The sequence below is a fragment of the Opisthocomus hoazin genome, chromosome 11, assembly GCF_030867145.1.
Source record: "Opisthocomus hoazin isolate bOpiHoa1 chromosome 11, bOpiHoa1.hap1, whole genome shotgun sequence".
In the NCBI taxonomy this organism is placed as follows: domain Eukaryota; kingdom Metazoa; phylum Chordata; class Aves; order Opisthocomiformes; family Opisthocomidae; genus Opisthocomus; species Opisthocomus hoazin.
In genome coordinates, this window is record NC_134424.1 from 788,496 (window position 1) to 816,229 (window position 27,734).

General features: G+C 54.6%; 1 protein-coding gene across 4 annotated transcripts in view; it reads left to right on the top strand.

Moving 5' to 3' along the window:
- The window catches only part of SRGAP3 (SLIT-ROBO Rho GTPase activating protein 3), a 118,352-nt gene that overhangs the window by 82,489 nt on the left and 8,129 nt on the right, over positions 1-27,734 (top strand). For 3 of the 4 annotated variants that reach the window (XM_075432311.1, XM_075432314.1, XM_075432315.1), the window contains exons 7-18: positions 7,657-7,878; positions 8,389-8,490; positions 8,746-8,943; positions 10,292-10,376; positions 12,817-12,844; positions 16,358-16,460; positions 18,982-19,042; positions 19,457-19,534; positions 20,636-20,770; positions 24,140-24,245; positions 24,529-24,756; positions 26,176-26,255. In XM_075432311.1, the coding sequence (XP_075288426.1) occupies positions 7,657-7,878; positions 8,389-8,490; positions 8,746-8,943; positions 10,292-10,376; positions 12,817-12,844; positions 16,358-16,460; positions 18,982-19,042; positions 19,457-19,534; positions 20,636-20,770; positions 24,140-24,245; positions 24,529-24,756; positions 26,176-26,255 (1,426 nt within the window). Of the gene's footprint in view, positions 1-7,656; positions 7,879-8,388; positions 8,491-8,745; positions 8,944-10,291; positions 10,377-12,816; positions 12,845-16,357; positions 16,461-18,281; positions 18,313-18,981; positions 19,043-19,456; positions 19,535-20,635; positions 20,771-24,139; positions 24,246-24,528; positions 24,757-26,175; positions 26,256-27,734 lie in introns of all 4 variants that reach the window. The other variant, XM_075432313.1, reaches the window with a different exon arrangement.

Below are 27,734 nucleotides of genomic sequence, written 5' to 3' on the forward strand. Positions count from 1 at the left end.
AGCATGTGTTTGTATTAAAATGCCTGGGTTCGTCTCTCATTTCTGTCATTAACTGTGTGACCAAGTTAATCTCTATGGCCACGTATGTGAAGTGGAGATAAAGCTGCTTACCATCCCTCTGGAGTTCTGGGTGAAACGGCTGTGATATTTTGAAGTGGTCACAGGAAAGATACCGCTAGATTTAGCAGAGTAAAATGCAGCGGTCGGTGTCAAGATGTACTGATCCACCCAAACTTGTTCAGCCTCCTGTAAATCCTTCTGAAACAGCAGCTTGCTCCTCTGTGGATTAGCGCGTTTGCCATATCGGAGACAAGCAGGGAAGGAGAGGAAGGGAATTCTGAGGAATTTAATATTACGCGTTACTGCCAAATTGTTCGCTCCCTAGAAAACTTAGCTGACAGCGTTGTCATTTTTCATGTGGCCAGGTGATGCCTAGTCAAGATAGGAAACAGAAACAGCAGTCAAAATTGTTATGCCAGAAATCTTCAGTTGGCTTTACTTACCTTGCAGCGAAGCTCTAGGTTTTGCAGCAGTGTCGAGAGAGTAGAGGCCAGAAAATATAATGTACGTGTAACTACGTAATACATCTTTAAAGAAAGAGTAAAGAAAAAATGAGGAAAAAAGAGAGCAGAGCAGATCAGGAGAACTGTTCATTTCCAGCTAACGCTGGGTGCTGCGGAGGACGAGGAGTTAGGCTGCTGCTGCCTGGTAAGCGAAGGGGTCGGTGGCAGACTAGCCGGGTGCTCGGGTTTTACTCCGGGCTCTGCCACTCGCCCCGGCGAGGCACGGGGTCCCGCGCCGTGCCGACAGCCTCGGCAGAGGGGCTGGCTGAGCTGGGCTGCCAGACCCCGCGGCTGTGCTGCGTGTGCGGGGTTCGGCCTCCCAAAGAACAGAGAGGCTCGAAGGCGAAGCCCCAGACCGCTTTGCTGGGACCTGCGTTTAGGCCCCTCCTGCAGCTCACGTCGCCGTTGTTCCCGCCAGCGGCCATTGCCTGGGCGCGTCTGCGCCCGCAGAGCCGGCACCGGCAGCAGCTTCGCTTTCTGCGGCGATTCCCTCTCTCCCTGCGTGGCTGCATGGGGACGGTCCATGCGCAGCTCTGCGTGATGCCATGGCTTTGATGCAGAGATGCTGACTTGTCCAAGCAGAGGGTCTCTCCTGGGGGTTTGCTCTGTTGCTTGAAGCAATTTTCCAGCACAGAGAGCCTTTCAGTTCCACGAAGGCACAGAGGTTCCTCCCACGCTGTCCTTTGCGCCGGCTTTCTGCCAGGTGCCCGGCCAGCCCTGAGAGCCAGGTGTGTTTTGTCATGGAGACTCTGCGCAAAGCATCGCCATCGCCACGCCGTCGTGCGGAGCAGCGTCTGCGGCTCAGCCCCGTGCCCTGCCCGGGAGGAGTGCCTGCATGGCAGCTCACCCTGCTGTGCGGCCGCAGCCAGGGCATCGGGCCTCAGGGCGTTTCCGATCGAGCCAACAGGGCAGCAATAAAAAGAATAAACAGCTCCCATCGGGAGGAGCTGGGCTGTCCCGAGAGGCCCAGCGCTCTTCGCTGCGCGGCGGCCGTGTCCCTGGTTCCCGCGGCGGCGGCAGTTTGGGGGTCCCTCGGGCAGCCTGCGGCACGCGGGCCGGGCAGCTCTCCCTGCCGCGGGAGGTAGGACATAGACGTTTCCAGGAGGTGCTGGCGCTGAGCGGAGGGGTGAGGAGCTGGAGGTGCCCCGCTGAGGGCAGGTCTCGGCGGTGGGAGGCTGCAGCGGGTGCCGGCGCCAGGCCATGGCGTATGCGTGCAGGGGACGCGGGGCTCGCTGGGGTGCCCGCCTTCCTGGGGTGCCCCGACCCGGCGAAGAACAAAAACCTCAGCGTCCGTGGTTGCCGTTACCCCTCGAGCTGTAACAGTGGGTGTGACGAGACATGCGTGAGCTTGCGGGAGGCCCCGGGCAGCAGTCCTGGCGCGTGAGGTGCCCGGGCAGGGCAGAGGCTGTCAGTGGAAGGGGGGGTAAATCAGAAATGTCCGTACGCCACTAAAAGCTTCATGCGTTTTAAGAGAATAAATGGAAGAGCAAGGATTAGGTTTGTGTGAGCTTTTTCAGGACAGAGCTGCTGTGGAGGAAGAGGGAAGAGGTGCATTTGCTTTGATGTCCTTTCAGAAATTTGACATCATTTTTTCATATGCCCGTACCCTGAGTAAACTTGTATTAGTTTTCTTATGTATGCAGTTTATTAATAATAGCTACCTGTTTGCAAGCAGGAGCCATAAATCATCACTCTCTCATAACTAAGCTGTTCTTGGAGTACTGCATTAAACTGAAGGAATCCAGCCAATACACATTTAAATTTTGCTGGTCCTGGCTTAATAATACAGCAAAACTGCATTTTGTGCCAAAGTTTGCACGTAGTAAACAATTTATTCCTCACGTGGATACCACAGACATTGGAAGTTGCTCGCTGAAGTAATTAAGCACGTGCTGATTGTTTTAGGATTTAGAAGTGTCATGCAGTCTGTGAATTTTACTGCCTGGAGGTAGTGATCAGTCTTTGTCTGATAGACCTTGTCAGCTTGGCAGGAGAAAGCAACAGGACTTTCCCTTACAGGAAGGAATTTCTGCGTGAGGCTTCGGGCTGCTGTTCCCAGTACCTGAGAGAACAGCCTCCAGGCCTTAACGTCTTTAAAAGATCAATTTACCAATGCGTTAATCTTAAAAACAAAACCAAACCAACCAACCACACCCAGCCGCAAACAAACAAACAAAACCCCTGGCCCCCCAAAACCCAAACCACCAAACAACCCAAAAAGCCCATTAAAAAGCCCGAGGAAAACACACGTGGGAGAGGGAGTTGCTATAGAGGGACTAAGGAGCAAAACAAAAGGTAGGTTAAAAGTCCTCCAGGAAGAAACCTACTCCGGGGACCACAGAGTTAATTAATTATAGCTCAGTTTGGAAAGGACTACGTAATATTTGACTCTGTAATACTTACAGTTAAGGGACATTTGATTAGAAATAATCAAATCTCATGCTTCAGGGCGTGAGCTGATTACTGCAAGGGTCGGGGAGGATCCTGTCCTTCCCCTGCCGTATCCACACTTTGTTCCCTGTTTGGCTGAAAATAAATCAGTTGTGCAGGAGTTGTTGTGGTTGCTGCCTCAGGCAAACCGCTGAACCTGGTGGACCAAGGCTGTTCCTTCGGACGAGATCTCTGGTGACTGTCGAGCACTGCAGGCCAGGCTGTGGCGGGCGTGGGGGACCCGTCACTCGGTTCAGCAAACGCTGCCAAGATGCGTGCTTGTCGCTGGCTGTGGGAGAAAGCCACCCTGGTAGCAGGCGTCCCTTCCGCCGGGCCTTACGGCGTGGGCTTCCCCGTTCCCGGCCTGGTGGGACAGCTTACGCGCTCTCTTCTGCGCTTCGTGTGGCGGAGGTTTCGATCAGCCTCAGATGGCTAAAGCTTATAAGATGGGGTCAGTCTGGGGACAGTGCCGTTATATGTAAAACAGTGCCCTTCCCAGGGCTTTCCGGAGCCGAAGAGCTCAGCGACCCTCGAACCCTCCCCGGGCATGACGGGCAAATAAATGTTCTCCATAAAAAGGAGGAGAACAGAAGCAGTCTGTGTTCCGTTGAACATTCCTCCTAAGATCTGAAGATACTTTCAGGTGTGAGCTAGGCTCTCACATAGTACCCAGTGTGGTCATGGCCAAGCACAAACATTATTCTGGTAAAACTTTATTTCACGCTTTGCGAAAGACACATCAAATATCTTTTAACTGTTTAACCCGTGAGGAGGTGAGACAGATGCATCGGTAGTTTGGAGAGCGTTTCGTTCGCTCTGGAGCCTCGGCTATGTGCAGACCCTCAGCGTTGCTGCAGAGCTTTGCCATGGTTGAGGCTCCCGTGTTTTCCACCCGCTGGGTGTTGCGTTGTTCTTGTTCCCCTGTGCTGGTGCGGGTTGGTGCCTCGGCTGAGATCAGTGGCACGGCTTGCTTGCTGCCCCGTCGGTTTCAGCCGTCCCAGGCCGGATTTCCACGAGAGATGGCCCTTGGCATGGCAGCGTGACCGCGTCCTGGGGACGAGCTGGCTCTCCACGAGCTGCCCGAGTGCGGCTGCCCGAGGGAAGACGCCGAGATGCTCGTGCAGCTCCTCGCTGGTGTCCTCCTGGCTTTGGGCAAACCTTTTAACATCTCTCTGTTTGCACTCCTGCGTCTAAGAAGGGGTTACTGGCACCGGGGTTCCTGGCCAGCGGTGGTCCCTGCAGCCCGCGGCCCCCCTCCGGTGCAGCTCTGCGGTGGGTGGTGGGAGACACACACACGTGTTTGGCCAGAGCCAGCTTGCTTGAGCTCTGGGGTGTCAGTTTGTTTCTCCAGTTGAACGCTGTGCTGTATCCACCCTTGCAGGGGTGTTACCAGAATTAATGAATTAATACACGAAGAGCTTTGAGCTCTCCAGATGAAAGGCACTGCAGAAGGGCGAAGGATTATTATTTGTGGTTCTAATTTATTTTCCATCAAAGGGATGAGAGGGGTGAGAAAATGCCATTTGTTCTGGAGCTGGGAGCCAGAGTTTGAAGTCTTTTCTTCTTTAGTTTCCTTTCCCCTTTGTGTGTTTCTCTGAGAATTTCATGGAAGTCCCTGCTTTGTCTTTTCTTCTCGGAGCACCAGCGTGTGAAGCAGCCGGCACAGTGCTTGTCACCAGAGACTCCGAGGGCCGCAGCACGTTGGGAAAGGCCTGCCCTGGTTTTCAGTAGCAACTGATTTCTGGGCGTTGCAAATAACCGCTGGCTCCAGCGCGAGGTCAGCGTCAGCGTGCAGGGAGGATTTCACACGGAAGTTTTCTCAAAAGCGTCTGGCGATACCCTGAGCCCCGTCTCCTCGGATTCTGTGGCACTCGGCGATTTTCCTTTGCAACAGCCCAGCAGTGTATGCTTTGGGAGTTCCCACCCTTGAGCGGTGGCGGATTTTCTCTCCTGGCATTATTTTTTGCAGTTCAAGTAGCAGTGCTTTTGCAGGGGTTGGGAGGAGGATGGCGAGGGGCTGGAGGCGTGCTGGGGAGCGTGCGCAGTCCTGACCCGAGCCGGGCGGGCCGCGGGGGCCATGTCCCCGTTTGCGGTCCGAGCGCGTGGCTCGCTGCCCGTGCCCCGCGGCACCGCTGCGCCCGGGGCCGCCCGTCCCGCCTGCGCCGTGCCCGGGGCCGCCGAGCCACGGCCGGGCAGAGCAGCACAGCGGCGGCGGCGCGGCATCGCCTCGGCCCTGCGGTTTCTCTGTGCGACCCCGGAGCGGACGTACGGGCGTTGGTGCTCACATCGCCCCGGGGGAGACGTCACAGCACCATAACAAGGTTTCACCCCAAGTGGGGAGTGGAAATCTGCCCCAGTTCCTCGTTTTTTGCGTTGCTTGCTGATTTGTGGAGGCAGAGCTATACCCGTCCCTAGCTGCCCGTGCTTTCAGCTAACAAGATTAGAAGCTAAATAGCAGCAGGGGGAACGGTGGATTATGACCGTTCGATAGCTCCTGCAAAAATCCTCACGCGTGGGTTCGCTGCGTTAAAAGACTGGATGGGGATTGGCAGGCTGCGCCCGTGTGTCTGTGCGCGGCCCGTTGGGGTGTTGCTGCTGCTCCTAGCACAGACCGAGCCAAGGGCAGCTCTGCGTGTGACCTGATCCGAGCTGAGGGCTGTCCCTTCGGATCGGCAGAAAGCGCGGGGTGGCTTCTTCGGTGGGAGCTGCGCGTGGCACCAGCTGAGTTTTCAGATTTCACTGTGAGTTTGTCAGTACTGATGTCCTGATGCAGAATCACTTTCTGTGCCTTGCTGCATCGGTTCGGTAACGCCCGTGGACGCTGTAGAGCTGGAGGAAGTGCCTCTGAAGTGCCAGCTCCGAGGAGGATGCTCTGCCGCTGCGGAAAATTGGTCTGGTTTTGGGTCATGGAGAGTGCACTAGCAGTCTTTCTTCTCTTTTCTGTAGCTTTTTGTGCCGTGCTGGCCCTTCTGGCAGTGGTTTTGGTGGGGCTGCACTGGGGTTGAAGCCAGCTCACTGCGTGCCTGCCCGTGCCGTGCTGGGGTGGTTTTGGTTACAGCTCAGGCAGCGAGGACTTCCTACTTGTTCTTTAATCTGTGTGGCAGCAAGGCATCTTAACTTCTGTGATGTGAATTGTCCTGTGGTAGTTTGCACGTAAGACCGGTAACTTGCTGGCAGCGGTTAGTGTGGTGCTACGTGCCACGGGCGGTGTTTCCCACAGGATCCCTCAGTTTCTCCCTGTGACCTGTTTGTCCCTGCGACCCGCAGCCCTCCTGCGCCTGGGCACATCTCTGCAGACCGTGGTGCTGGTGTGCAGGGGGACCTGGGCAGCTTCAGGCGGTGAGGGCACCGCTCTGCTCCCCGCCTGTGCCCACCCGGCTGTGCCGCGGCACCGCGTGCCCCGCAGCTCTGCCCGCGCTGTGCCAGGAGACGGGAGTGAGTGCGCTGGGGACACAGGATTATGAAACTCCTGACAGAGGATAAAGCCATCATTATCTAACTTTACGTCCTCCTTCGGGAACTCCTGCCCTGACTTGTGTCCCAGAAACAGATGTGCTTCGGTTCTGGTCTGCAGCCCTTGTGTTCCCCTGCACTCTCCTTGCAGCCCCATGAGCGTGGCTCGGGCTGATGCCTTGCGCTCCTCCTGCTTCCAGCGTCCTCTCTGTCCTTCCTTCCCCGCAGAGCAGCGTCTGTTGGCCCCCACATTTTGGGTGCTCCCCGGGTGCCCGTCCTTGCCCCGCTCCCGGGGCCGCCGGCTCGCGGCAGAGCCAGCCGGTGGGAGCGGAGCCCTGCGGAGGTTTGCAGGGTGTCAGGGCTCCCGTCGGCCGCTGGTGGGAGAGTTGTGGGGAGCTGCTTTTTGCTCGGCTGTGACTGAGAGTTCGGAGCAGCAAATCCCCATGCTGTTGCTGTACTTAACATGCCAAACTCAATTATATTGAGAAGGGAGTTTAAAAACAGGCTTTGTCTAATGTACAGCATTTTGGTAGCAATTAGCTCCGAGTTTTATCATTTTCCCCAAGGTGGACTTGAGAACCATCAGTTATGCAGGAGAAGCCACTCCACCGTGAGAGGGGAAGGCAGCTTCCTAGCGAGGATGGAAGGGCTTGCACGTACTGCAGGGCACGTTTTCCAGTGGCTCCTTGCTTGGATGTCCGTCTGTATTTGATAACTTTGGGAAATGGTTTCTTAGAGTAAGAAGTGTGTGCAGGGCAGTTCACAAGGCGAGAAGGAAGGCGCTGGGGACGAGCAGTGGCACAGGTCCTCTGTCTGCCGTCGGTGGGGCCCCTGCGGTCCCGCTGGCCCTGGGGCTGAGCAGGTGGCCAGGCAGAACCGTGCGCTTGGATGGTTTTCTTCCTCTGCCCTGCCTGGGAAGACCCCGTGCCCTTCCCACTGAGATGCAGGGTATTAAAGCCTGGTGAGGGTCCGGCGCAGGGTCACTGTGCTCTCTGGCTGGTTGTTCCCTGGTCCCTCGTCTCCTTCGGTCCTCTTTCCTGCTTGCCTTTTCACGTGGTATTGCAGTACTCTGTTAAAAACACTCCGGTACGACAGGGCTGGTGTTTCTCTGGGACATACAGTGCTTTTTTGGGCGTTTAATGCGCACATGATTCTCCAGAACAAGGGTGGGAGTGTTTGTGTGACCAGACCCTTCCTCGGTGTTTCTCAGTGCTGTGATCTGGGATTCCACGCCAGCCTTGCTCGGACCTTCAGGACATACCTGTCTGCCGAGTACAACCTGGAAACCTCCCGCCACGAGGGCCTGGACATCATCGAGAACGCCGTGGACAACCTGGATGCACGGAGCGACAAGCACACCATCATGGACATGTGCAACCAGGTCTTCTGCCCCCCGCTGAAGTTCGAGTTCCAGCCTCACATGGGGGATGAGGTAGTGTACTCGCCCGAGGGGCTGCAGAGGTGGCCTGGGCTGGCTTCCTTCTCTTCTGAACCACCACCACCATTAAATTATTTCTGACTCTTATCCCTCTGTTCTGTCTTCTCACGCTGCTATCCGTGTTCCCTTTCTTAATGAGACACTTGGCTCATTAGGGCTGCTCCTTTCAGTCTGCCTCTTGCTCCGTATCTCTCCCAATTAGGAAGCCTGTGGTTTTATTTTCAGCTGAACTGCCCAACAAATTTGTAAAGTGGAGCTTTGATTTACCTGCTGTAATTGGAAAACTTCAGAGTGCAGCTTTCAAATGCCGGGTAGAAAATGCTTTGTGCTGGCCCGGGTCCAGGGCACTGCTGGTTAGAAACTGGGCGACGCAGCCTCGCTGGAGGCTGCGAGGAGCTTGTGGGGCCCGGAGAGAGTCACTTAGGTATTTAAATGTGTGCATCTGGTCCATGCACGATGCCCTGAACGCTCTCCTGTCTCTCTCGGGCACCGTGCCTGTCGCAGGTGTGCCAGGTCAGCGCCCAGCAGCCTGTGCAGACCGAGCTGCTGATGCGGTACCACCAGCTGCAGTCGCGACTAGCCACCCTCAAGATTGAGAATGAAGAGGTAAGAAGTCGCGCTGGGTCTCACGTTTGGTCTCGTGGGCAGCATTGCTCAGCCCCGTGCCCGCTGCGCAGGGGTGTTCCGGGTGTGCGCAGGTGTGGAGTCCTTCCAGCCGCAGTGCTGGGAGCTCCCACTGACTGCAGGCAGCGCAAGGGCAAGCCCGGTGCTGCGGAGCTGCCCGCTGGCCAGCTGATTTTGCTGAAGATGTGTCGCTTTCGCAGTCTGCTTCAAAACTGTGCTGTCTTCTGTTTCTGACAGGTACGAAAAACTCTGGATGCCACGATGCAGACTTTGCAGGACATGCTGACCGTGGAAGATTTTGATGTTTCAGACGCCTTCCAGCATAGTCGCTCCACTGAGTCGGTCAAGTCAGCTGCATCAGAGACCTACATGAGTAAAATAAACATTGCCAAGAGGAGAGCCAACCAGCAGGAAACCGAAATGTTCTATTTTACAGTGAGTCTCATCACATGCGTTACAGGACACAAAGCATTAATTGCTTGGGCTGCGTCCCATTTTGAGTGCTCATTAGTGAAGAGCAAGAACCAATTCAGTCTCTTTAAGCATTTGTCTTCTGTTGGATTTGGGGTTGGAATGCATTTCTCGGTGGCAGGGCAGTGCATAGGGTCCGACAGTCCAGTGTCTGCCTTGTTCTTCTTTTTGAGGGGACAACTGGAGCAGCCAGCTGTGACCAGAATCTTGCAGAAGCGGGTAGGAGTGGCTCAGAGCGGGGCAGCAGGCTCCAGCCAGCCTCGCAGCGTGTTCAGTCGCTGTTCCTGCAGGCCTGTACCGTTCTGGGCCATCAGCCAAGCCTTCCTTTTCTGGGCTACGCAGCTGAGGTCTGCCCTTGGCCCGTGGGTGAGCGGAGAGGTCCGCTGCAGCTCGGCAGGCTGCTGGAGGCGGCTGCGGCAGCCTGGCTGTGCGGGGCTGGGTCGAGGCAGCTTGCGGCGTCTCCCCTGCCCCGGTGCTTCACCTCCAGGCAGGTCTGAGGTTCTCTGGTGTAGTACTTGAAATAGAAGTAATAACCCATCAGTGCAGCAGAAGTAGCCTTCATTTAAGCGTGGTTAATAGGCGAAAGCTAATAGCACCTTGTGATATATTAAATATGCATAGAAAAGCTCCTACTTTGTCTTAACAATATTATTCCAGTTCAGGGGGGGAAAAGTTGCAGTTTTCCTAATGAGTTCTGCTTAGGGTTTTTTTCATGCTTTTTGCAAGAATTTGATCTCTCCCACTGTCTGTCTTTCATTTTCCATCTCTGTCTCCCTCACTGCTCTTATCTGTAAAATGACTGGCTCTGGAGTGTTGCCAGGTGTCAGACAGTCTCACAGTGAGATGAGAAGCTGCGCTGCACAGTTAGTGTCGCCGGTGCCTGAAGCGTCTGATGGCCCCTGCCCTGGGAAGGTCTCGTGCACTGGGAGTTCTCGCTCTGCATCGCTTCTTCGCACAAAGGCGCAGCGCCTGTCAGCGGAGGGAAAGCCTCTTTGATTTTCCAGGCCATTCCCGGAAGCCCGACAAAAGAAAGCTTGCTTTGAACTCCTTTCTTTGGAGCTCCTTGCGTTCCCAGGCAGGAGGTGCAGCACCAAGGAGACCAGGCTAATAAGCTCGTCAGGACTGTGGCTGGAGCCGTGAGAAGTGATTAGACCGTGCTCAGCCCTGCGGCGCGTCTGCCGCCTGGTTCGTTAGAGCCTGTCAGCCTCGCCGAGCCCCCTCCAGCAGCCCCCCAGGCCAGAGCGTACAGCAGTTACGGACTGGTTTTGCCAAGAGTCTTAACCCACCTTGTTTGTTTTCTTTGTAATTCCAGAAATTTAAAGAGTATTTGAATGGCAGTAACCTCATCACGAAGCTCCAGGCTAAACATGACTTGCTGAAGCAGACTCTGGGAGAAGGTGAGTCGCGGGGTCAGGTCCGGGGAGGGACTCGCATCACGTGAGACCCTTTTAAACCAGGCGTCATCTTTCGGTCTTACCTGCTGTCTGCGTTTTCCTGAGTGACTGGTGGTTCTCTGGTTGGCTGCTACTGCGAAGTTTAACCAGTGACACGCAAAATCATTATTTCCCAGGGATATTACTCCTTTCCCACCTTTCGTTGGGAGTGCGCATAGAGAAGTTTGTTTGAACCTCAGACTGTGTGCCAAAGGGCTGTGTTACTTCTCCAGCAGCAAAGAGATTCCCACCCACTCCAGCCCTCTGCCTTTTTGCTTGCTCTCCCGTTTCTTCCCCGCTTAGTGCAGCCCTGAACACACATCTCCTCTTGGCTTCCGAGCCACGGATTTGCCAGCAGCCTGGTTGATTTTAATAGGCCCCTTGTACCCTTGGCTGCAGATTTTTGATGTGCTCTAAACCATAAGTGCAAAATCATCCTTGTTTTTAAAACTACCTTTTCCATAGCAGGCTTTTATTACTCCAGATACTTTCCCAGGTTTGGTGTAGAGCACACGCACGCACAAGCAGGCTTCACGCGACGGAGGGGCAGTGACTTCCGAGGGGGGCAGGAGCGCGAGGCTCTGGGTGGGATCCGCTGCTGCTGGGGTAGTGATGTGCAGCCATGTCCCTGGGAGAAGACTTTAGCTCTGTAAAGGGTTTTTAAAAATTATATTATTTCCAGTGTAAAGAAGACAGAGATGAGTTAGTGTCCAGATTTTCCAGTGAGAGAGAATATATTTAAAATAAGCAAATGGCCCATGGTCGGGTTTTAACAATAGAAAAATTGAACTCCTCATCTCAGAGTTAAAAAAAAAACAAACTAGCTTTTTTTGGCTGTTTTGACAAACGTATTTTCTCTGCCAAATTTGCTTAGCCTTTAAATCCACCTTCTAGTTAGATTCTGCGGTGTGTTGCGCTCGGTGAACACTGAGCCAAGTCAAGGCACAAAATGTAAGCCCGAGGAAGGCTGCACGGGTGGATGTGTGGGGCTCCACTGACAGGTTTCTTTCCCAGGAGTTGCAGTGCTCCTGTAGCTGCCTCAGCCCCTTGTCACCCTGCGTCGGGGACCAGCGGCAGCCCTTCGGCATCCGCACCGAGGCAGCCCCGCTCCGCGCCGGCGTGGCAGGGGCTGGGTGAGGCTCGGGGGCTGCTGCGTGCTGCCAGGCCGGGCTCCCATCTAAGCTCTTCCCAGCGATCACGGAGCTTCGTACAGAGAAGAGCTCTGCGCGTTGGACACAGTGCTGAGACTCCTGGGGGTTGGTGCAAGAAGCGATGGATCTGCTGCAGATTCATTTGATCACCGTCCTGCTCTCTCGCACAGGGGCCGTACTGATGCCGTGCTTAGGGGGAACAGTGCAGGGTCAGGTCCTTTATTTCTCTAGAGTTGTGCAAAAGCAGCCGTGGAAGAGTTCCACATGAAAACTTCCTGAATTTCTCTCAGGCCATGGGATCATCCTGCTACGTAGGCGTTCAGCAAATATTTAGCCCAGAAATGCCAAATGCTGCGTTTCAGCATGAGCTGATTCTCATTAGGAAGAGGTCTGGGTTTGCAAAACGCTCATGTGGAATTATCTTCTTTTTCAGTGAGGAATTGGCTGCAAGCTTGCTTTCCGCAGGTGCCAAGGGAGAGCAGGAGGGAGGCATGTGCAGCCAAATGCTTCCTCTTATGTGTTTTAGAAGAATGAAGAATAAATCAGCTTTCCTGGCCTTGGGAGAGAGGCACAAACAGCATGTGAAATTAGTTTTCTTCCATGGGTTGACAAATACTTTGAAAAATGAACAGATCTTATCAGTGGTGATATGCTGCCATTTGTATGAAATCCAAGCCCTAGAAGTACACCGAGGGGATGAGAATATCGACAGCCGGAATAGAGTCTGCCTGGTCGTGACTAGAGGGGCTGCTGCCTCCCGGGAAGGGCCAGGGAGCCGAATACTCTGCTGCATTCAGGTGCTGTTAGTGGTCCTCGGCGAGGCAGTGGGATGGTCTCGGTGGCCTCCCCGGGGGCTGCAGCCCTTGCCAGGCTGCCTCTTCCCTGCTTGGGTTTGGCCAGTCCCCCAGCACTTACTGCAGAGGACCTGCAGTGCCTCTGGTTGGTTACGAGGCGAGCTGCGTATGGCAAATAACCCTTCAATAACAGTGGGAACCGAAGACGCTTTCCCTCTCTCGTGGCTGAGTCTTGCATTTCTAAGATGTCTTTTAGCGGTGGGGGCATGAGTAGCAACAAGCTTGGCATCTCCCCAGCCTGCGGGCCCTCGGGCGCGTTCAGCTGCTTCTCGCCAGGAGCTGTTAGCTCGGGGCCCACAGAACCGGGAGCGAGCGTGTGAGTGCCTGTGCGGATGTGTTCGAGCGCTCGTTGGGGGGGGCTGAGGCGCGGAGGTGATGGAAACTTGTGTTTCTTCGTAGGTGAAAGAGCCGAATGCGGAACAACCAGGTGAGCAGCTGCTTCCACTTCCTCTGCTTTTGGGAGGGCTGGCTCTGGCAGGAGGGGTGGCCGTGGGAAGGGTGGTTTGCTTTGCTGCTGCTACAGCTTGGTGGGTTCAGATTTAACCACCGTCCAGCTGCGCTGTGCCGGCAGGCCGGGGGGCAGGCAAGGCCAGGCTGCCCACGTCACTGCCCCGCTTCTCAGCTGCGTTGCCTGGAGTGGATTGATTCGGGTGATGACAAACAGGCCCTTGGTTTTGCTGTGGTGTAATTTCTAGCTGGCTGGCTCGGAAGTGCCTGGAAGTGCTGTGTCAGCACGCTGCTGTCACCATTTAAAGCAGGGCGGCGATAACCAGTGCGGTGCCTTGTGGCGTACCCGAGGTTGGGTTGTGTTCAGACAGTGCAACACAAGGGTGTCCACCTGCTCCCTACCATCCCTGTTCGCTTGAGGACCTTGATGTGTCCCCAGAAGCCTCTCCCAGCTCTGGCTGCTTTGCCTGGGAGTGCAGAGCATGCCTGTGTTCACAGACTGTCATCCCTCCGCAGCAGGAGATAGAGCCAGGGGTGGATGTGATGGGGGGAGGCTTTGAGCTGTGTCCAGTCCGTAAAGCACCTCCGCAGAGCTCTGGTGGCTTGCTGTGAGCGTGCTGGTTTTCCACCAGTAAGGTGCAGGCCAGCAAAGCCTCCGGACATCTCCCCAGCACACGTACAACCTCTCCCTGTGTTCTCTCGTTGCAGCCCTGTTTCAGTGTTCAGTAAAATCTGCAGTACCAGCAGCTCCCCGCCCCGTTCCCTGCCAGGAACGCTGCTGTGGGTGCTGAAGCCCAGGCTGCCTTTCCCGGCGGGAGGGTCCTGCCCTAGCAGAGGGTGCTGGCACCCACCGCGCTGCGGTGCCGGCAGCGAGGTGCCGCCTCGCACGGGCCGGGGCACGGGCACTGCGCGGTGGTGCGCTGTGCCGACGGGCTCCACGGAGCTGCTCGGCACCGAGCTCCCGGGCGCCCTGGGCGTCAGCTCTGTGCCGTCCCCGGGGAGCTGCCCGCAGCACCCCGACGCCCTGGGCACCCGCTGCCTCGCGGGCACTCGGCTGCCGGGGCTGCCGGCACGGCCCGGAGGTGAGCGCTGGCCCTTCGGGTGTGCCGGGCAGGGCTGTCCGCTCAGCCCCGCGGCCAAAGCCACCCCAACGGCTGGTGGAACCAGGGAGGGTTTGCTCTTGCGTCCTGGCTTTGTCAGGAGTGGGTGCCCGCGGAGTGGTGCTGTCGCCGGCCAAAGCGAAGGAATGAGTAGCAGCCTCCTACACCGGGGATGATGGCACAGCTCCCTGCTGCTCCTCTTTGCTTTTGTTTCAGCAGTTGCTTTTACTTCACAGAGGAAAACAAAGAAGAGGCAATCTGCTCCTGCGTGGGCAGGGCTGTAGGTGAGGCAGAGCGACCTTCCCCCAGACAGAGCCGGCTGTCCCAGGGCGTCCCCGGGAGAGGGGACTGCACGGCAGCAAACCGCACCGGGGCTTCGGTCTGCAGCGCGGCTGGGAGGCGGGCAGGAGCCACTGCTGCTGCCCAGTCGGCAAGAGTGGTTAGAAGCTGGAGGAGCGTAGGGTCAAATTGCTTAATTAAAGGCACCTGATTAAGGAACCAGCAGATCACAACTGTCTCCTGTACATCATAGCTCTGTGTAAATTGTGCATATCCATTCCACTCTGCTCTGTGAGAACTTGTGCATGAAGGCTCCTAGCGCTCATTTTTGTTTGCAGTCGTGATCTCTCCTCTACAGACATCAGCGTCGCCTTGGGGTAGAGGACAGATCAGAAATCGGTTAGAGGCTTTGTGCCAGTTTTCTCACTTTTCTAGATCTAGGCACTAGAGTCTTAATGTCCTTCATTATCCGAAGGACATTGTAAAAACATGAATGGCGTTAATGAAAGCAGCCCTCCAGAGTCCTGAGCACTGCTCTGAAAGAAGTCGCACGTTTCCATGGCCTCATTTCCAGAAGCCGTAGGTGTCTGTTGTCCTCGCCGAAGTCACCAGGGTCTGTTCCCTGTGCCTGATGCGGCCCCTCAGCTGGTAGGGGTGGGCTCACACCACTGCCTAAGGCGCATGCCTGCCTTAGCTGTTGTTACAGACCTGCTGCTGGGTTTGCTCGTGTGTGTGGACTGGGCTCACCCTTTTGTTTTGTGGTTTGGATCCTCGGAATGCCCGTCAGCAAGATGAAAGACCGTTCACATCCCTGCGAATGTCTCCCAAGCAGAAGTTAGCTGCAGGGAGGTGGAGGTGTTCCCACTTTCTTCTTTCTGACTATCTGTGAGCAGAATGAGGTCTGTTTGGGAATAAACAGGAATACTCCAGTGTTTTTGAGGAGTAGCTGTGGTTTATTTTGGATATGTCAAGGAATCAGTTGAACTCTTCAACTGGATCAGGTTGCTCAGAGCCCCGTCTGGCCTGGCCTTGGATGTTTCCAGGGATGGGGCATCTCCCACCTCTCTGGGCAATCTGGTCCAGTGCCTCACCACCCCCAGTGTAAAACATTTTTTCCTTCTATCCAGTCTAAACCTACCCTCATCCCTGGTACTAGCACAGACACGGAGCAGCAGTTCTGGTGTTTGGCTTCTCAGAGAGGAAGAGCGGTGTCTGCAGATCACGGGTACCAGAGGCAGTTGTGGCCAGCTGTGGTTAGCAGCCTTATTGCTCGCTGGCTGGAGTGAAGCAGGTTCTGCACAGAGCAGTGCTGATCACACGTTGTTCGTTCAAGCTGTGCTTGTTGGTATAGTTACTGCTCTGTCGCTGTCTGGTTTCTGAAGATGACTGGTCTTTACAGTAGAAACTAGGGCTCTTCAGGAGGCCTGCAGCAACAGTGAGATGGCTGTACGTGCTGCAGCTGGGGTTGGAGTCTGGTAGGGAAATGCTGGGAGATTGTGGGGGTGGAAAGTAACAGGTAGGCTGGCTTATAGCTGTGAAATATGTCTCCTGTCAAGATTAATGTGAATTTAAGACTTAAACAAAGGCTGCAGTCTTGACCTTGACTTGAAATGACGCGTGCAGCTTGTAGTGAGCAGCTCTGGTTGTGCTCTGGGCTGCGCACAGGTTAGCTGTGCTGCCCGCTCGGACGCCGGCCGGCTGCGCCCGCGCTCCGCCTGGCCCTGGGGCCCTGCAGAAGCGAGGCCATGGCGGCACGGGCTCCAAAACGGGTTAGCCCGGCTGGTGCTAGGGTGGCCCAGCCCAGGCTGCTGAGAGGGCTTTGCAGTCGGCAGAGGGCCCGTCCCCAGAGCCACGGGCACAGAGCAGAGCCGTGGAGCCCAGCTCCCCGCAGCTGCCCCAGCTCCTGGTGCAGCGGTGTTCGTGGGGGGGACACGGCGGGGGGGACGCTGAAGCGTGAGCAGCTGCAGAGTGCGTGGAGCCACGTGCGGAGTCCTCACAGAGAGATTTTTCTGTTTGATTTATTTTTTATTCTTGGTCATAACCTTTGAGATCTCACCCTGTCATTGCATTTGTGTTGGTGTTTTGTTGATTTATTTTGTTCCATTTTCTCCCAGGCCCCCATGTCTTCCCCCTAAGCCACAGAAAATGAGGAGACCTAGGCCTCTCTCAGTCTATAATCATAAACTCTTTAACGGCAATATGGAAACATTCATTAAGGTACTCGCTGGCTGACAGTAAGAGTTTATGAACGCTGTGAATGTAATGGTGGCTTTCCTGTCCTAACTGCTGCCTGCTTTCCTTCCTCGGTGGGGTCTCTCTGGTCCGCCCTGCACCCAGTTGATGTGGCCACCGTGTGCTTTGCCTCGGTGACGATTTCTCTCCCAGCTGTCCTGGCCCCTCGTGCCTTCCCTGCGTCACCCATCCCACCACCGCCATCGGCTCTGCGGCGCGAGGTGCTCTTGGCTGAGCGTCCCCGTCGCCCAGCGCTGCTTCTGCCCACCCCGGGGGGGAAGGTCAGACCGCAAGCACAGCCCAGCCCAGCGCCCTCGGAGGAGCAGCAGATCCCCCCAGCTCCCTTTGTCCACACGGTTTTGGTGGTCGTCTTCCTCGTGGCTGAGGGGGAAGGTAAAATGGCTCGCAGGCTCCCAGAAAGTGGCTCCCAGTCGCAAGGGCTGGCAGCCTGCAATTGAAATAGCCTGCGTGTGGGTGGCTGCGTGGCAGCGCAGACGTGCTGTCCTCACCCTGAAACGAGATGCATTGCTAATGACCACCCAGCTGGCTCATCTCGGTGCCAGCTGCCGGACGGTGGCCGGTGCCATCTCCTGCAGCTTGGTCCTTCCCGGAGTGTGCAGGGCCCTTCCCGCAGCCGAGGAGGGGGGCGAGCCGGCAGAGAGGGCAGGCGGGAGCCGCGTCAGTGCCGAGCCGCGAGCCTCTCCCGTGGGATGCCGTCACCTCTGCCTGTGCCGGGAGGGGAGATGCCGCAGCTTGCACACCGGCTGCGACCCGCGCCAGCGCTCGGCCAGGACCCTGGGCTCAGCCGCCGGCGTTGGAGCACAGTGATGGCACAACGGCTGCTGAGTGGTTTCCTCCAAACCATTGGTGGCAACACGCAGCGTGTGGCCAAAGCGTTTTCTTCATTTAAGCTGGGGTGAGCTCGGATGAGCTCAATACCAGTTCAGTCCCAGTGGAAGGGGATGTTTGGCCCTGCTGGTCTTGGGAAATGACCCAGAAGGAGAGATTTGAGGAGTAGAGTGAGGAGATGTGGGCGTGGGGTTTGTCCCGCAGGATATCTCCCGCTATCTGGCTGCTGAGCCTCCAAAATCCAGCCCGTCGCTATTGCCTGGCTGCTGGGAGGATTTCCGAAGGGAGCGATGCCGTTCCAGTTGCTCAGTGTTTACTCCTGCTCTGAAGAAGGCTGTAGTGAAGATACTGTAGGAAGCAGCAGTGACAAACTGTTGGATTAGGTAAACTAATAGGCGTTGTCCCGCTCCGATTTATTCTCTTAGGCTCTTCTAGTACAACCACAAGCCTAAGGGCAGGGTTTAGAACAGGGCACTGTCACCAGTAATACACAGCCCCGACTGACAAAGCCGGTAATCTCTTTAATACTTGCAATTATTCCTTACTTAAACTGATTTTGAAAAAAGCAGTGCTCATTAAAGTCCAGCCTGTTCTGCACCGTGGAGGAGGGGTTACCTGCGGTGGAAATCCATCAGAGCGGGCAGGCTCCTGCGCCCGCCGAGGCTCCTCGGGGCCGGGGCTGTGCTGCCGACGTCCCCTCGCTGCCGTCCCGGCTGCCTGGGGTGCAGGGAGGGGAGAAATCCGAGAGGCTCTGTGTGCCGGTGGCCGAGGCTCGGGTGCAGCGTGCCGGACGGGGGTTGGGGGGGGGGACAGCCTCAAGGCCTGGGTTGGACCTTGCTAAGCTGCCATTGCATTTGAGCGTTCATGGCCTCCGAAAGAGATGCTTGCCTCTAACTGAACTTATCCTTGCTTAATCTTTTCTTTTTTCCTCGCTCTGCTGCTTTTTTGTGTTCTCAGAGGAAGGAGGAATGCGCGAACGAGAAATCAGGTATTTACTGGAGGCCCGTCTGCGAGACGGAGTGAATTGACCAGAGAGATGCAACTGTGCTCTGCTGGAGAAAACACCCAGCCAAAGCCCCTAAGGAAAATACAGGTCACTTAGGCAGTCAGACACGGCTCACGTTCCCCCTTGAGCTCCTTCCACGAGGGGCCTGGAGAGAAGCGGCTTTGAAACGAAGGCCAAAACTCCTCGCAGGTTCAGATACAGGCAGCTCACTTCCCACACTGTGGTGGTTTGTGGGGTTTTTTAGCATCTGCTGACAATGGCTCTTTCTTTAGGTGGAAATAATGTTGTAAGCTCTGTTACTGGAAGCTTGTTTCATCAGACAGGTATAGCACAAGTTTTATTTTGGCTTAGCATGACACCTTTGAAACAGAATAGCTGTGATCCCGTTGCCTCAGTCCCCTGTCTCAACCGGAGCGTGAGCAGCAGTCTCTCACACACTTTAGTGAAAGCTTTTTTTGTGCAGAATTGGCCGCACGTAGTGTACTCAGCACCTTTTGATGGCTTAGTGTGTGTAACGCCTCCTTTTCTTGTCTGTCCTCTTACTAAACCCAATGGCACTGATTTTCAAATCTCTGTGTTTGCAATCCTTAATGCTGTGTTTTGTTACCAATAAACCAGTAATTCTTTACTTTTTCCTTTCCTTTCGTGAAGGATTCGGGACAGGCTATTCCGCTTGTGGTAGAAAGCTGCATTCGGTACATCAATTTGTACGGTAAGTTGGCGCAGGAATACCAACAGGAACTTTCTGCGGTGGAAATTAAGTACTCGTAGTTAGCAGTGAAGTACAGGAGAGAAGCCCGCAGCCCTCCCTACGTGGGCTCAGGTTATAATTACATTGGCATTGTAATTTAAGTGTAGCATTGGACGGCAGACAAATCTTTAGGTCTTGTTAGCACTTATTTGGGTTAAATTGTTCGCTCCGGCCCCAGGCCAGCGGGAGCCCTTTCCTTGCTTTGATCTGGGGGGCCCTGGTCGGAGAACATGAGCAGAAGTGAGTTGTAGCAGGCTGTCCCCTGCCTGCTCTGAGGCTTTCCGGGTGCACTCACTCCTCGTTTCTGCTGTGCTTTACCAGAAAGTACTGTGTAACGGTTACACGAATCTTTTCCGAAACGCTGTTCTTTTCCAGGCCTGCAGCAGCAGGGCATTTTCAGAGTCCCTGGCTCCCAGGTGGAAGTCAACGACATCAAGAATTCGTTTGAGAGAGGTGCGTTGGCAGGGTGCGCAGTGGCAGCTGGGACGCCGCGTCCGAGCAGAGGTCGTTGGTGGGAGTTTGCGCGTGCTGGGTGCATCAGACGTTGTGTAAAGCCTGGGCTAGAGGCCCTTCTGCTGTGAGACACGAGGAGGCGTCTCCCCTTCCAGGTGTCTCGGTGGTGTACCTCCAGCAGATGCGAAGAAGCTCATAGGGGAAGACTGTGAGAAGTAGGGTTAGGTGTAGAGATCTTCCCCATGCTCATTAATTAAGAGCATGAAGGCCTCAGGTGAGAGCCATAACATAGTTTGCTGGGGATCTGTTTTCCTCCTTCCTGCAGTGGTTTCTCGCAGGAGGAGCCGCATTGCCGCGTGTGCCTGGTGGCAGCCTTGGTTGAGGAGCTGCCAGTGATTCTGTGGAGAAAACCACGTGGAAGCTGTGTGGCTGGCAAGACAGGGCAGAGCCACCCTGCTGTCACCGCGGGAAGGTGAAGCTGTCAAAGGGACGGTCTAAATGGGGTGGTGGCCTCCGTGGCGTTAATCTTGGAGCAGCATCGGAAGGAACAGGGTGAAGGTGGCCAGGCCAATGATGAAGGCAGTGGTGGGATCGTCAAAGGCTGCAGGATTTGCACATCCAGTTTAAGAGGAATCAGTATCCAAATCCCTAGGGTTTTGAAAGGCTTTTGCAGATTTAAGTCAGTACAATGCTATCCAGAACTGTTTGGTCTATTCCAGAGGCATAATTGCATCCTCCAGCATCTTCTCAGGCTTTCACCCACCGTCGCTGAGCGCTGCTCAGCTCTCTGAGCTGTTGCCTGAAATGCAAAAATGCACTGGGCTCGAAACTGTGAAGGAGAACCGATTAATAACGTCCTCATCTTCAGGAAAGGTTTAAAATCTCCACAATAAACTGGTAGGAGGGGCTGTAGCATGTCTGAGCAGGACACTGTGTGACAGGTACCTTGTTAAACTCTCCGCTTGCCGGCAGGATGCACAGCATGACCGCTGCGCGCACAGGAGGCTTTTCTGAGCTGTGGGAAATCTTGGTTTTCCACTGAGTTACAAAAAAATACTTGTTGTGTTAGTCCAATGGCAATAAAAACTCTTCTCTGGGCAGGTGAAGATCCCCTTGCTGATGATCAGAATGAACGTGACATTAATTCAGTGGCTGGAGTCTTGAAGCTGTATTTCCGAGGACTGGAAAACCCCCTCTTTCCTAAGGAAAGGTTTCAAGATTTGATATCTACTATAAGTAAGTACATGTGACAGCTTTTCTCAGAGAATAGGGTGGGACAAGAGAAGCAATAAGGGGGGGGCGAGTAAACCTGAGTTTTGCAAATAGCAGCCTATGCAGTAGGAAGGGTATAGGTCTGCAAGGGGGGTTGTGAAGACATTGAGAGTGTCCATTGGCAGCGCTGGAGCCGAGGGAGAGGTAAAACATCTTGCTGTGGCTCTTCTTAAGTTCTTCCTAGCACCATGAGGACCACCAGAGGGTCACCTCCAAGCTTAGGCCAGTGGGCTGCACGTGCAGCCAGCCCTTATACGCGTTTGCGGGTTGCATGAGGGGTCGTTAGCAGCTCGACCAGGGTCGGCTGCCGTCCCGCCTGCCCAGATCTCTGCGGGTCACGGTGGTTCCGGTGCCTGCCCGTCACGTGCCGTGCAGCCACAGCTCCAAAGGGCTTCTGCTGCTTCAGCTCCATCTCTTCTACTGAACGTACAGTGGAGGTCAGTAAGTCTTGGCTACTTGGAAAGCTTCTCCCACCCTTGAGTCTGCAGACTCGGTTCCAGCCTCACTTGCTCAGCTGTTCTCCGAGTGTTTGCTGCGGGCATTTCCCGTGCCAAAGAAAACCAAAAAGTGCTTCGGGATGTGAGCAGAGGTAGAAGCTGAGGGTTTTTAATCGTGAAGGGTCTGGGATTGATGGCAGGGTTGCTGAGCCCGGTTGCTGCTTGTTCTGTCCTGAATTCTCCCAGCTCTGCTTGCTCCTCTGCAACTGAAGAAACAGATATCCCAGCTGGGGTTTATTTCTCTCAGTACCTCATAGTGATGACATTTATTTATTGGCGAGTCATGGAAATTACTCCCCTGGGGGAAAGGAAGAAGGCAGAATGAATCTGATGTTTCAGAGGTGATGGAGGAGCGTGTTGCACGCTCTGGCTGCAGGAGGAATTCATTTTACAGGAGGGGCGTCGGGGTTGTTTGGGGGTTCAACGGTCTCGGTGCGTGGGTCGCTTCGGGGGGAGCGACTGGCGAACGTGCGCTGAAGGCCTGTGTTTGGCTTTCGCTGCGCATGGCCCCTTCCCTCCTCCTTAATGTGCAGAACTGCTGGAGATTCAGTGATGGCAAGAAAGACAGATGATGTCTAGAGGGGAATGACGCAGGGATGGGCTCGTTCCAGGAGAGGAATTTGCTCGTATTTTTCAGGAACAGTTGTTTTGTAGAGTAGCTTTAGGAAATTTGCTGCTGCCTTTCACTTTTGAGGTGTAAAACAGTGCAGCAGACGTGTGACACAGCAAATGGAGGTAGCTGTTTCTGCCCCAGGTTCGTGCCCCGGACAGGCGTCTGGCCTGGCTTGCAGCGCTGGCCCCGGCTGCCCTCCCGCGGGGCTGGCAGCAGGCAGAGCGGGGACCCGGGGAGGGCTCAGCCCGTGGAGGGGGGACGCGTCCCCCGCGGTGCGAGGAAGCGTGCCCGGTGCTTGGTGATGTGACTGTCTGTGTGCTTGCAGATAGGCTGTGCTTTGGAACCATCCCTAATTAATGCCAATTTGCACAATTTATTAAGCTTTTGGGAGCTTTTTGTTGCAAACATCATCTGTCAATTTTCTGGACAGTATTCTCTTCTCTCTTTTTTTTTTTTTTTAAATTTTCCTTTTTAGCAAGGATCTTTCTTTTGCTTGTTTTTACTTTCTTTTCCTGCTGCTGTTGCTATCTTTCGATTAAGGATAGGTTTTAAATGAGTTGCAGTGCCTTGCTCCCATTACAGATCTGACCTTAAGTGCACCTGACTTTCTGCTGCATAAGCACAGGCTGTGTAATCGGTGTCCCAGCCTCAGCAGATTGGAGAAACCTCCTTTCTTTGAGAACCTCCGCGCAGTAAAATGCCACCCTCGCCGTAGGGTGTTCTGTCTCGTTTTTAATTGCGGCAGAAAGGTTAAATGCAGCCGAGGGGCTGGGGCTCTCCGCTCAGCGCGTCACGAAGCCACCGTGCTCTCCCTGGGCTCCGGGTGAGGCGTGCGGAGCGGGCCTGGTGCAGCTGCGCACGTCGCAGGGGAGCTGCCGAGCGCGTCGTTCCCTGCCGCCGGGCTCGTGGAGGCAGATGAAGGGCCGGTTTCTCCTTTCGCCCGTGGGGACTGAGCGCTTACATGGAAGCCTTTCTCAGATCCACAGGAGAAATAGATGGATAGCAAAGGCGCTTTGTTTGCAAAGGTTCGTTCAGGGGTGTGCCTGCGCGGTCAGGTGATTGATGATGACTCCATTAATTGCTCTGAATTACAGCCGGTTGAAACATTTCTGCCAAGTGACAAAAGGCAAGTGCTTCAAGACAGTTTGTGCCTCTGGGTCTCAGGACAGATATCTATTGTTGTAGTTTTTTATCTAGTTTTTATTTATTTGATTTTTTTTTTTTTTAAATGTCCCTCTAAGTAAAACCAAACTGAAGAAGTAGAGAACCCAGTAAGCAATAACAGGATAAATACATTCCTCAAAAGGAAAAAATTCCAAAATGAAATATTATAAAGATTTCCATCTTTGGACCAAAGCCAAATTTTGCTCAGAGTTTTTGAACAAATGGCAGCCCAGCTACACGTCCGTGAATTTTACTATGATTAGCAAACGCCAAAGTTCGGTCCAGCATAATAAAGTCAGCAGCTCTGCCCCGATGTGGCTTATTCCATGCACCTGAGGCTGGCTGCTCTCAGGAAGCTTTGGTACTTTGTCTGCTTTCTGTAAAAGAAAAGCCACAGGACTAACTGTCTGCATAAGGTACTGAGCAGGTACTGCCCCAGTGCAGCCCCGTGCCCGTGGCAGAGCGGGCTCCCGGGCACGGAGCTGGCGCTGAGAGCAGCGTGGCTCCACGTCACCCTCCTTCCCGCAGCGGGGAGCTGGCTTCGGAGAGCAGCTACGGGCTTTGTGCCCCGCTGTGGAGAGAAGTGAGTCTTACAGTGCTGACTTGGAACCGGTTCGGATGAAATTCCCATTAAGACCAGTGGGAGACCGGAGCAGGACGTGTAAGAGTAACGCAGATAAAAGCTGCACTTAAAAATCTGCCCTAGAAGGCCAAGCAGCGATCCATTTTCCAGTGTCATATTGACTAAAGCTTTAGAGAAGTATTTAGTTCATTCCTCAACAGCTCATGCATTAAACAGTTATTTTAAAAATAAAATCATGGAAATGTCTTTATTTGCTGTTCATACTGAATTTGAAGGTATGTCTGAATTCACCCGTGAAGAGCACTATGCCCAGTTCTCTGCTCACTCCTTAGTGCCAAACCAGTGGATCAAATCTGGAAATGGGCTGTGGTTTTCCATGCATCGTGGGCTGCTAGATCTGGACCAAGTCCCTCTGGTGCCATGTTGTCTGGTCCTGAGAAGGTTTTAAAGATCTGCTTTGTGTCCGTGTGTTCCAGAAATCGAGAACCCCACCGAGAGAGTGCACCAGATCCAGCAAATCATCGTCACTCTGCCCCGGGCTGTCATCGTTGTCATGAGATATCTTTTTGCTTTCCTTAATCAGTGAGTCTTTTTTTTTTTTCCCCCCCTCTTTCATGGAGTTTCTCCTTGCCCTGCTTTTTTTCAGGGCTTCCCTGTCCTTGTTGCGTGAGTCCGTCCTGGTGTTGCCATGGAGAGCTGTGTTTTGCTCCTTCCTCAGCCTTGCCGAGCCGTGGCTGTGTGTTTGGGGAAGGTGTACAGCTCAGCGACGGTCGCTTTTGAGGGCGGTGGGGGTTTGTTGGTGGGAGGCTTTTCTGAGCGAGCGGGGAGAGTCGTCACTGCACCTTGCTAACGCTTGTGCTTGCAGCTTGTCGCAGTACAGTGATGAGAACATGATGGATCCCTACAACCTGGCCATCTGCTTTGGGCCCACTCTGATGCACATTCCAGATGGGCAGGATCCGGTGTCCTGCCAAGCCCATGTCAATGAGGTCATCAAAACCATCATCATTAACCACGAGGGCATCTTCCCCAGCCACAGAGAGCTGGAAGGACCCGTCTACGAGAAGTGCATGACTGGAGGGGAGGAGTACTGGTAAGGAGCGGGGGCAGGACTTCATTGGTTGCAGAATTGAAGCCAGCTCCCCGTGCTAGCTTATTTCCTGGCACTGTGCAGCAGGAGAGGACCTGTGACAAAATGCGGAGCTGTGGCTTGGTTCCTGGTAGGCAGAGAGCTGACCTCAGCTCACACGAGTGTAGGAGAAGGGCTCTCAGGAGCAGACCCCTGAGAGGACGGTGTGTGAGGAGAGCTTTAGGGAAGCTCAGACTTCGTATTCAGGGCAGCCGAGCACAGCACTGGGGCGAATTTACCCCTCTGCAGAAGGGGCGTGCCTGTCTGCATTTATCCCTGCTAAACATTATGAATTAGGTGTGCCAGTGATACATATTTGATATGCTCGTGCTGTTCTGCACTGATTGAGAATCTGACTTCATACCAGGCTGTCTGCATGGTTCTTAGTTATAAATACCTTCATAAAACTGAGAGGATTTTGCACATCTAACTCCTTAGGCTCTACTTATATACGTCAGTTTTGCTTTTCATTTTAGCCTTGCTGGTGGAAACAGGCAGTTTCGCTGAGATCTTATTTTCATTTTTCTCAAGCTGACTTAGCATTATAAACCTTAGTAAAAACTTAAGGAGAAAATGTTTCCAATATGAATATTAATATTTATAGAAAATCTTTTAGCTTCAGATTCACAGAGTTATGTTCAGAGCAAATCAGAAATTCAGGTCGATTCTAACCAAATTCCTCCTAGGATGGAATTTTGGGGTAAAGTCCCGTAGTTCCGTTGTAATTTGCTACTTGAGAAATTCCTTAGCCCGAAGTTAACCGAACCTGCCAGTTCCTTCTGTTTTCTCAGTGTTAGAAGACAGAGGAGTTTGCATTCCCTGGGGACGGGGTCAGCCGTGTGCGGTGGCATCGCGTCTTTCTGGCGCACAGGTCGCCCTGCTCGGTATTCCCGGGATAGGAAAACTCCATAAACAAACTCCCACGTGAGAAGTGCGAGTGATGTAAACGTTTGTCTGGAGGATGCTGGAATTCTAAACCGACATTCAGATCTGAGTTTTGACAAACCAGTGTTTGTAACAGACTTGAACAGATTCACGTGCAAGTTTTATGTATTTGTGAGACCTGATCGCCCCTCCACGAGCAATATGCTAAATCTCCTTGTGAAGGAGCAGAACATTTTAACTTGGTATCATATTTGTTTTGCCAAACGTGAGTAAGATGCATGAGCAGCAGAATGTGATGTTCTGGGCCTGAAGATGGTGGTGCGAGTGTCTGCTGTTCTCAAAGCGAGATCTGCTGTGATTTAAAATGACCGTGTGAAAACTAAAGCCGTAACTCTTTCAGGTGTCACTGGGGCCAGAATTTCCCTCAACAACTTCTGCAGAGTGCCTTGGGAACAGAATCTCATTCTTTCTTTGAAAGCATGCTGTATTTTATTTCAGTGACAGCCCGCACAGCGAGCCAGGCACCATTGATGAAGTTGACCATGACAACGGCACGGAGCCACACACCAGTGATGACGGTGAGCGCGGGCGTGAGCAGCAGAAAATCGGGTCTGTGCCAGAAGAGCTGTGCGTGCAGGAAAGCCGTGTGCACTTTGCCTCTCGTCAGATTAGGGGCTGGGATAGTGTCTGGCACTTTAGTGGGGGACGACGTTTTTGTGTGCTTAGTAATGAATATGCATATTAATGAATGTTGCGTGTAGGATGTGCACGGACCTTCACAGTGCGCTGACTCCATGGCAGCACGGAGGGGCTGTTTTTCTGGAGCTGTTCTATGAGTTTCCATTAATCCCATATATGACATTTTTTTCCTGCTCCTTGTCATCTGCGCTGACGTGCGGCCGTGCGATGGTGGGGACGTGCTGTGTGAAATGGCTCACGAGAGCAGGAGGCTGACATGGCGGGGACCAGCTCTGTTCGCTCCGGGCCCTGGGATGCACTGCGGGGAAAGCGGTGAACGTCGCTGGCCCCGGTGGGGGCCCTCTGAAGGGAGGGGGTCTTTCGGCTGGTTGTGTTATGCTGTGGATCATCCTCTGCTGAGCAGCCATCTCCTTGGCAGAACTGGACGCCCCTGCTTGCTCGCTTTTGCTCATGTCGGCCCGTGGAGCTGGCCGGCTCCGGAGGGCGAAGCAGGACGTGCTGTGAGCCGGGGCGAAGCCCTTGCAATGTCGTCGGTGTTCCGTAGCGCTCTGGAGGAGGCTCAGGCCCAGCTTTCTGTGAGCTCCTCTCTGCCTGCGCAGCCGCGTAAACCAGCTCGGAGCTTCACCTGTGGGCTCTCACAGGATCACAGAATCCCAGCATGGCAGGGGTTGGCAGGGCCCTCTGTGGGTCACCCAGCCCAACCCCCTGCCCAAGCAGGGTCACCCAGAGCAGGGGGCACAGCACCGCGGCCAGGCGGGGCTGGAATATCTCCAGAGAAGGAGACTCCACAGCCTCCCTGGGCAGCCTGGGCCAGGGCTCCGTCACCCTCAGAGGGAAGAAGTTCTTCCTCGGGTTCAGCTGGAGCTTCCTCTGCTTCAGTTTGTGCCCATTGCCCCTTGTCCTGTCGCTGGGCACCACTGGAAAGAGTCTGGCCCCGTCCTCCTGACCCCCACTCTGCAGATATTTAGAGGCATTTCTAAGGTCCCCTCGCAGCCTTCTCTTCTCCAGGCTGAACAAGCCCAGCTCCCTCAGCCTCTCCTCGTAGGACAGATGCTCCAGTCCCCTCTCAGTGGAAGCCTGGAAGCTCACGGCGGTCACAGAGGCGAGCGTGGCAGCGGTGGTGCTGGCAGAGCTGGACAAGCCGTGTGTTCGCCTGGGATGCGTTACCGAGGAGGGGGAAGCGCTGAGCTTCCCGCACCCGGGGGCTTTGGCAGCTCGGCCTCGTGGCCGGGAGACCCCGCCGGCGCTGAACCTGCAGCCCCATGCAGGACCTCGCTGCGTGGCAGGGCTGCCCGCCAAACGCGTGCTCTGCTTTCCTGACGGCCGCTGTGCCCTGGGCCGTGCCGTGCCCCGGCCCC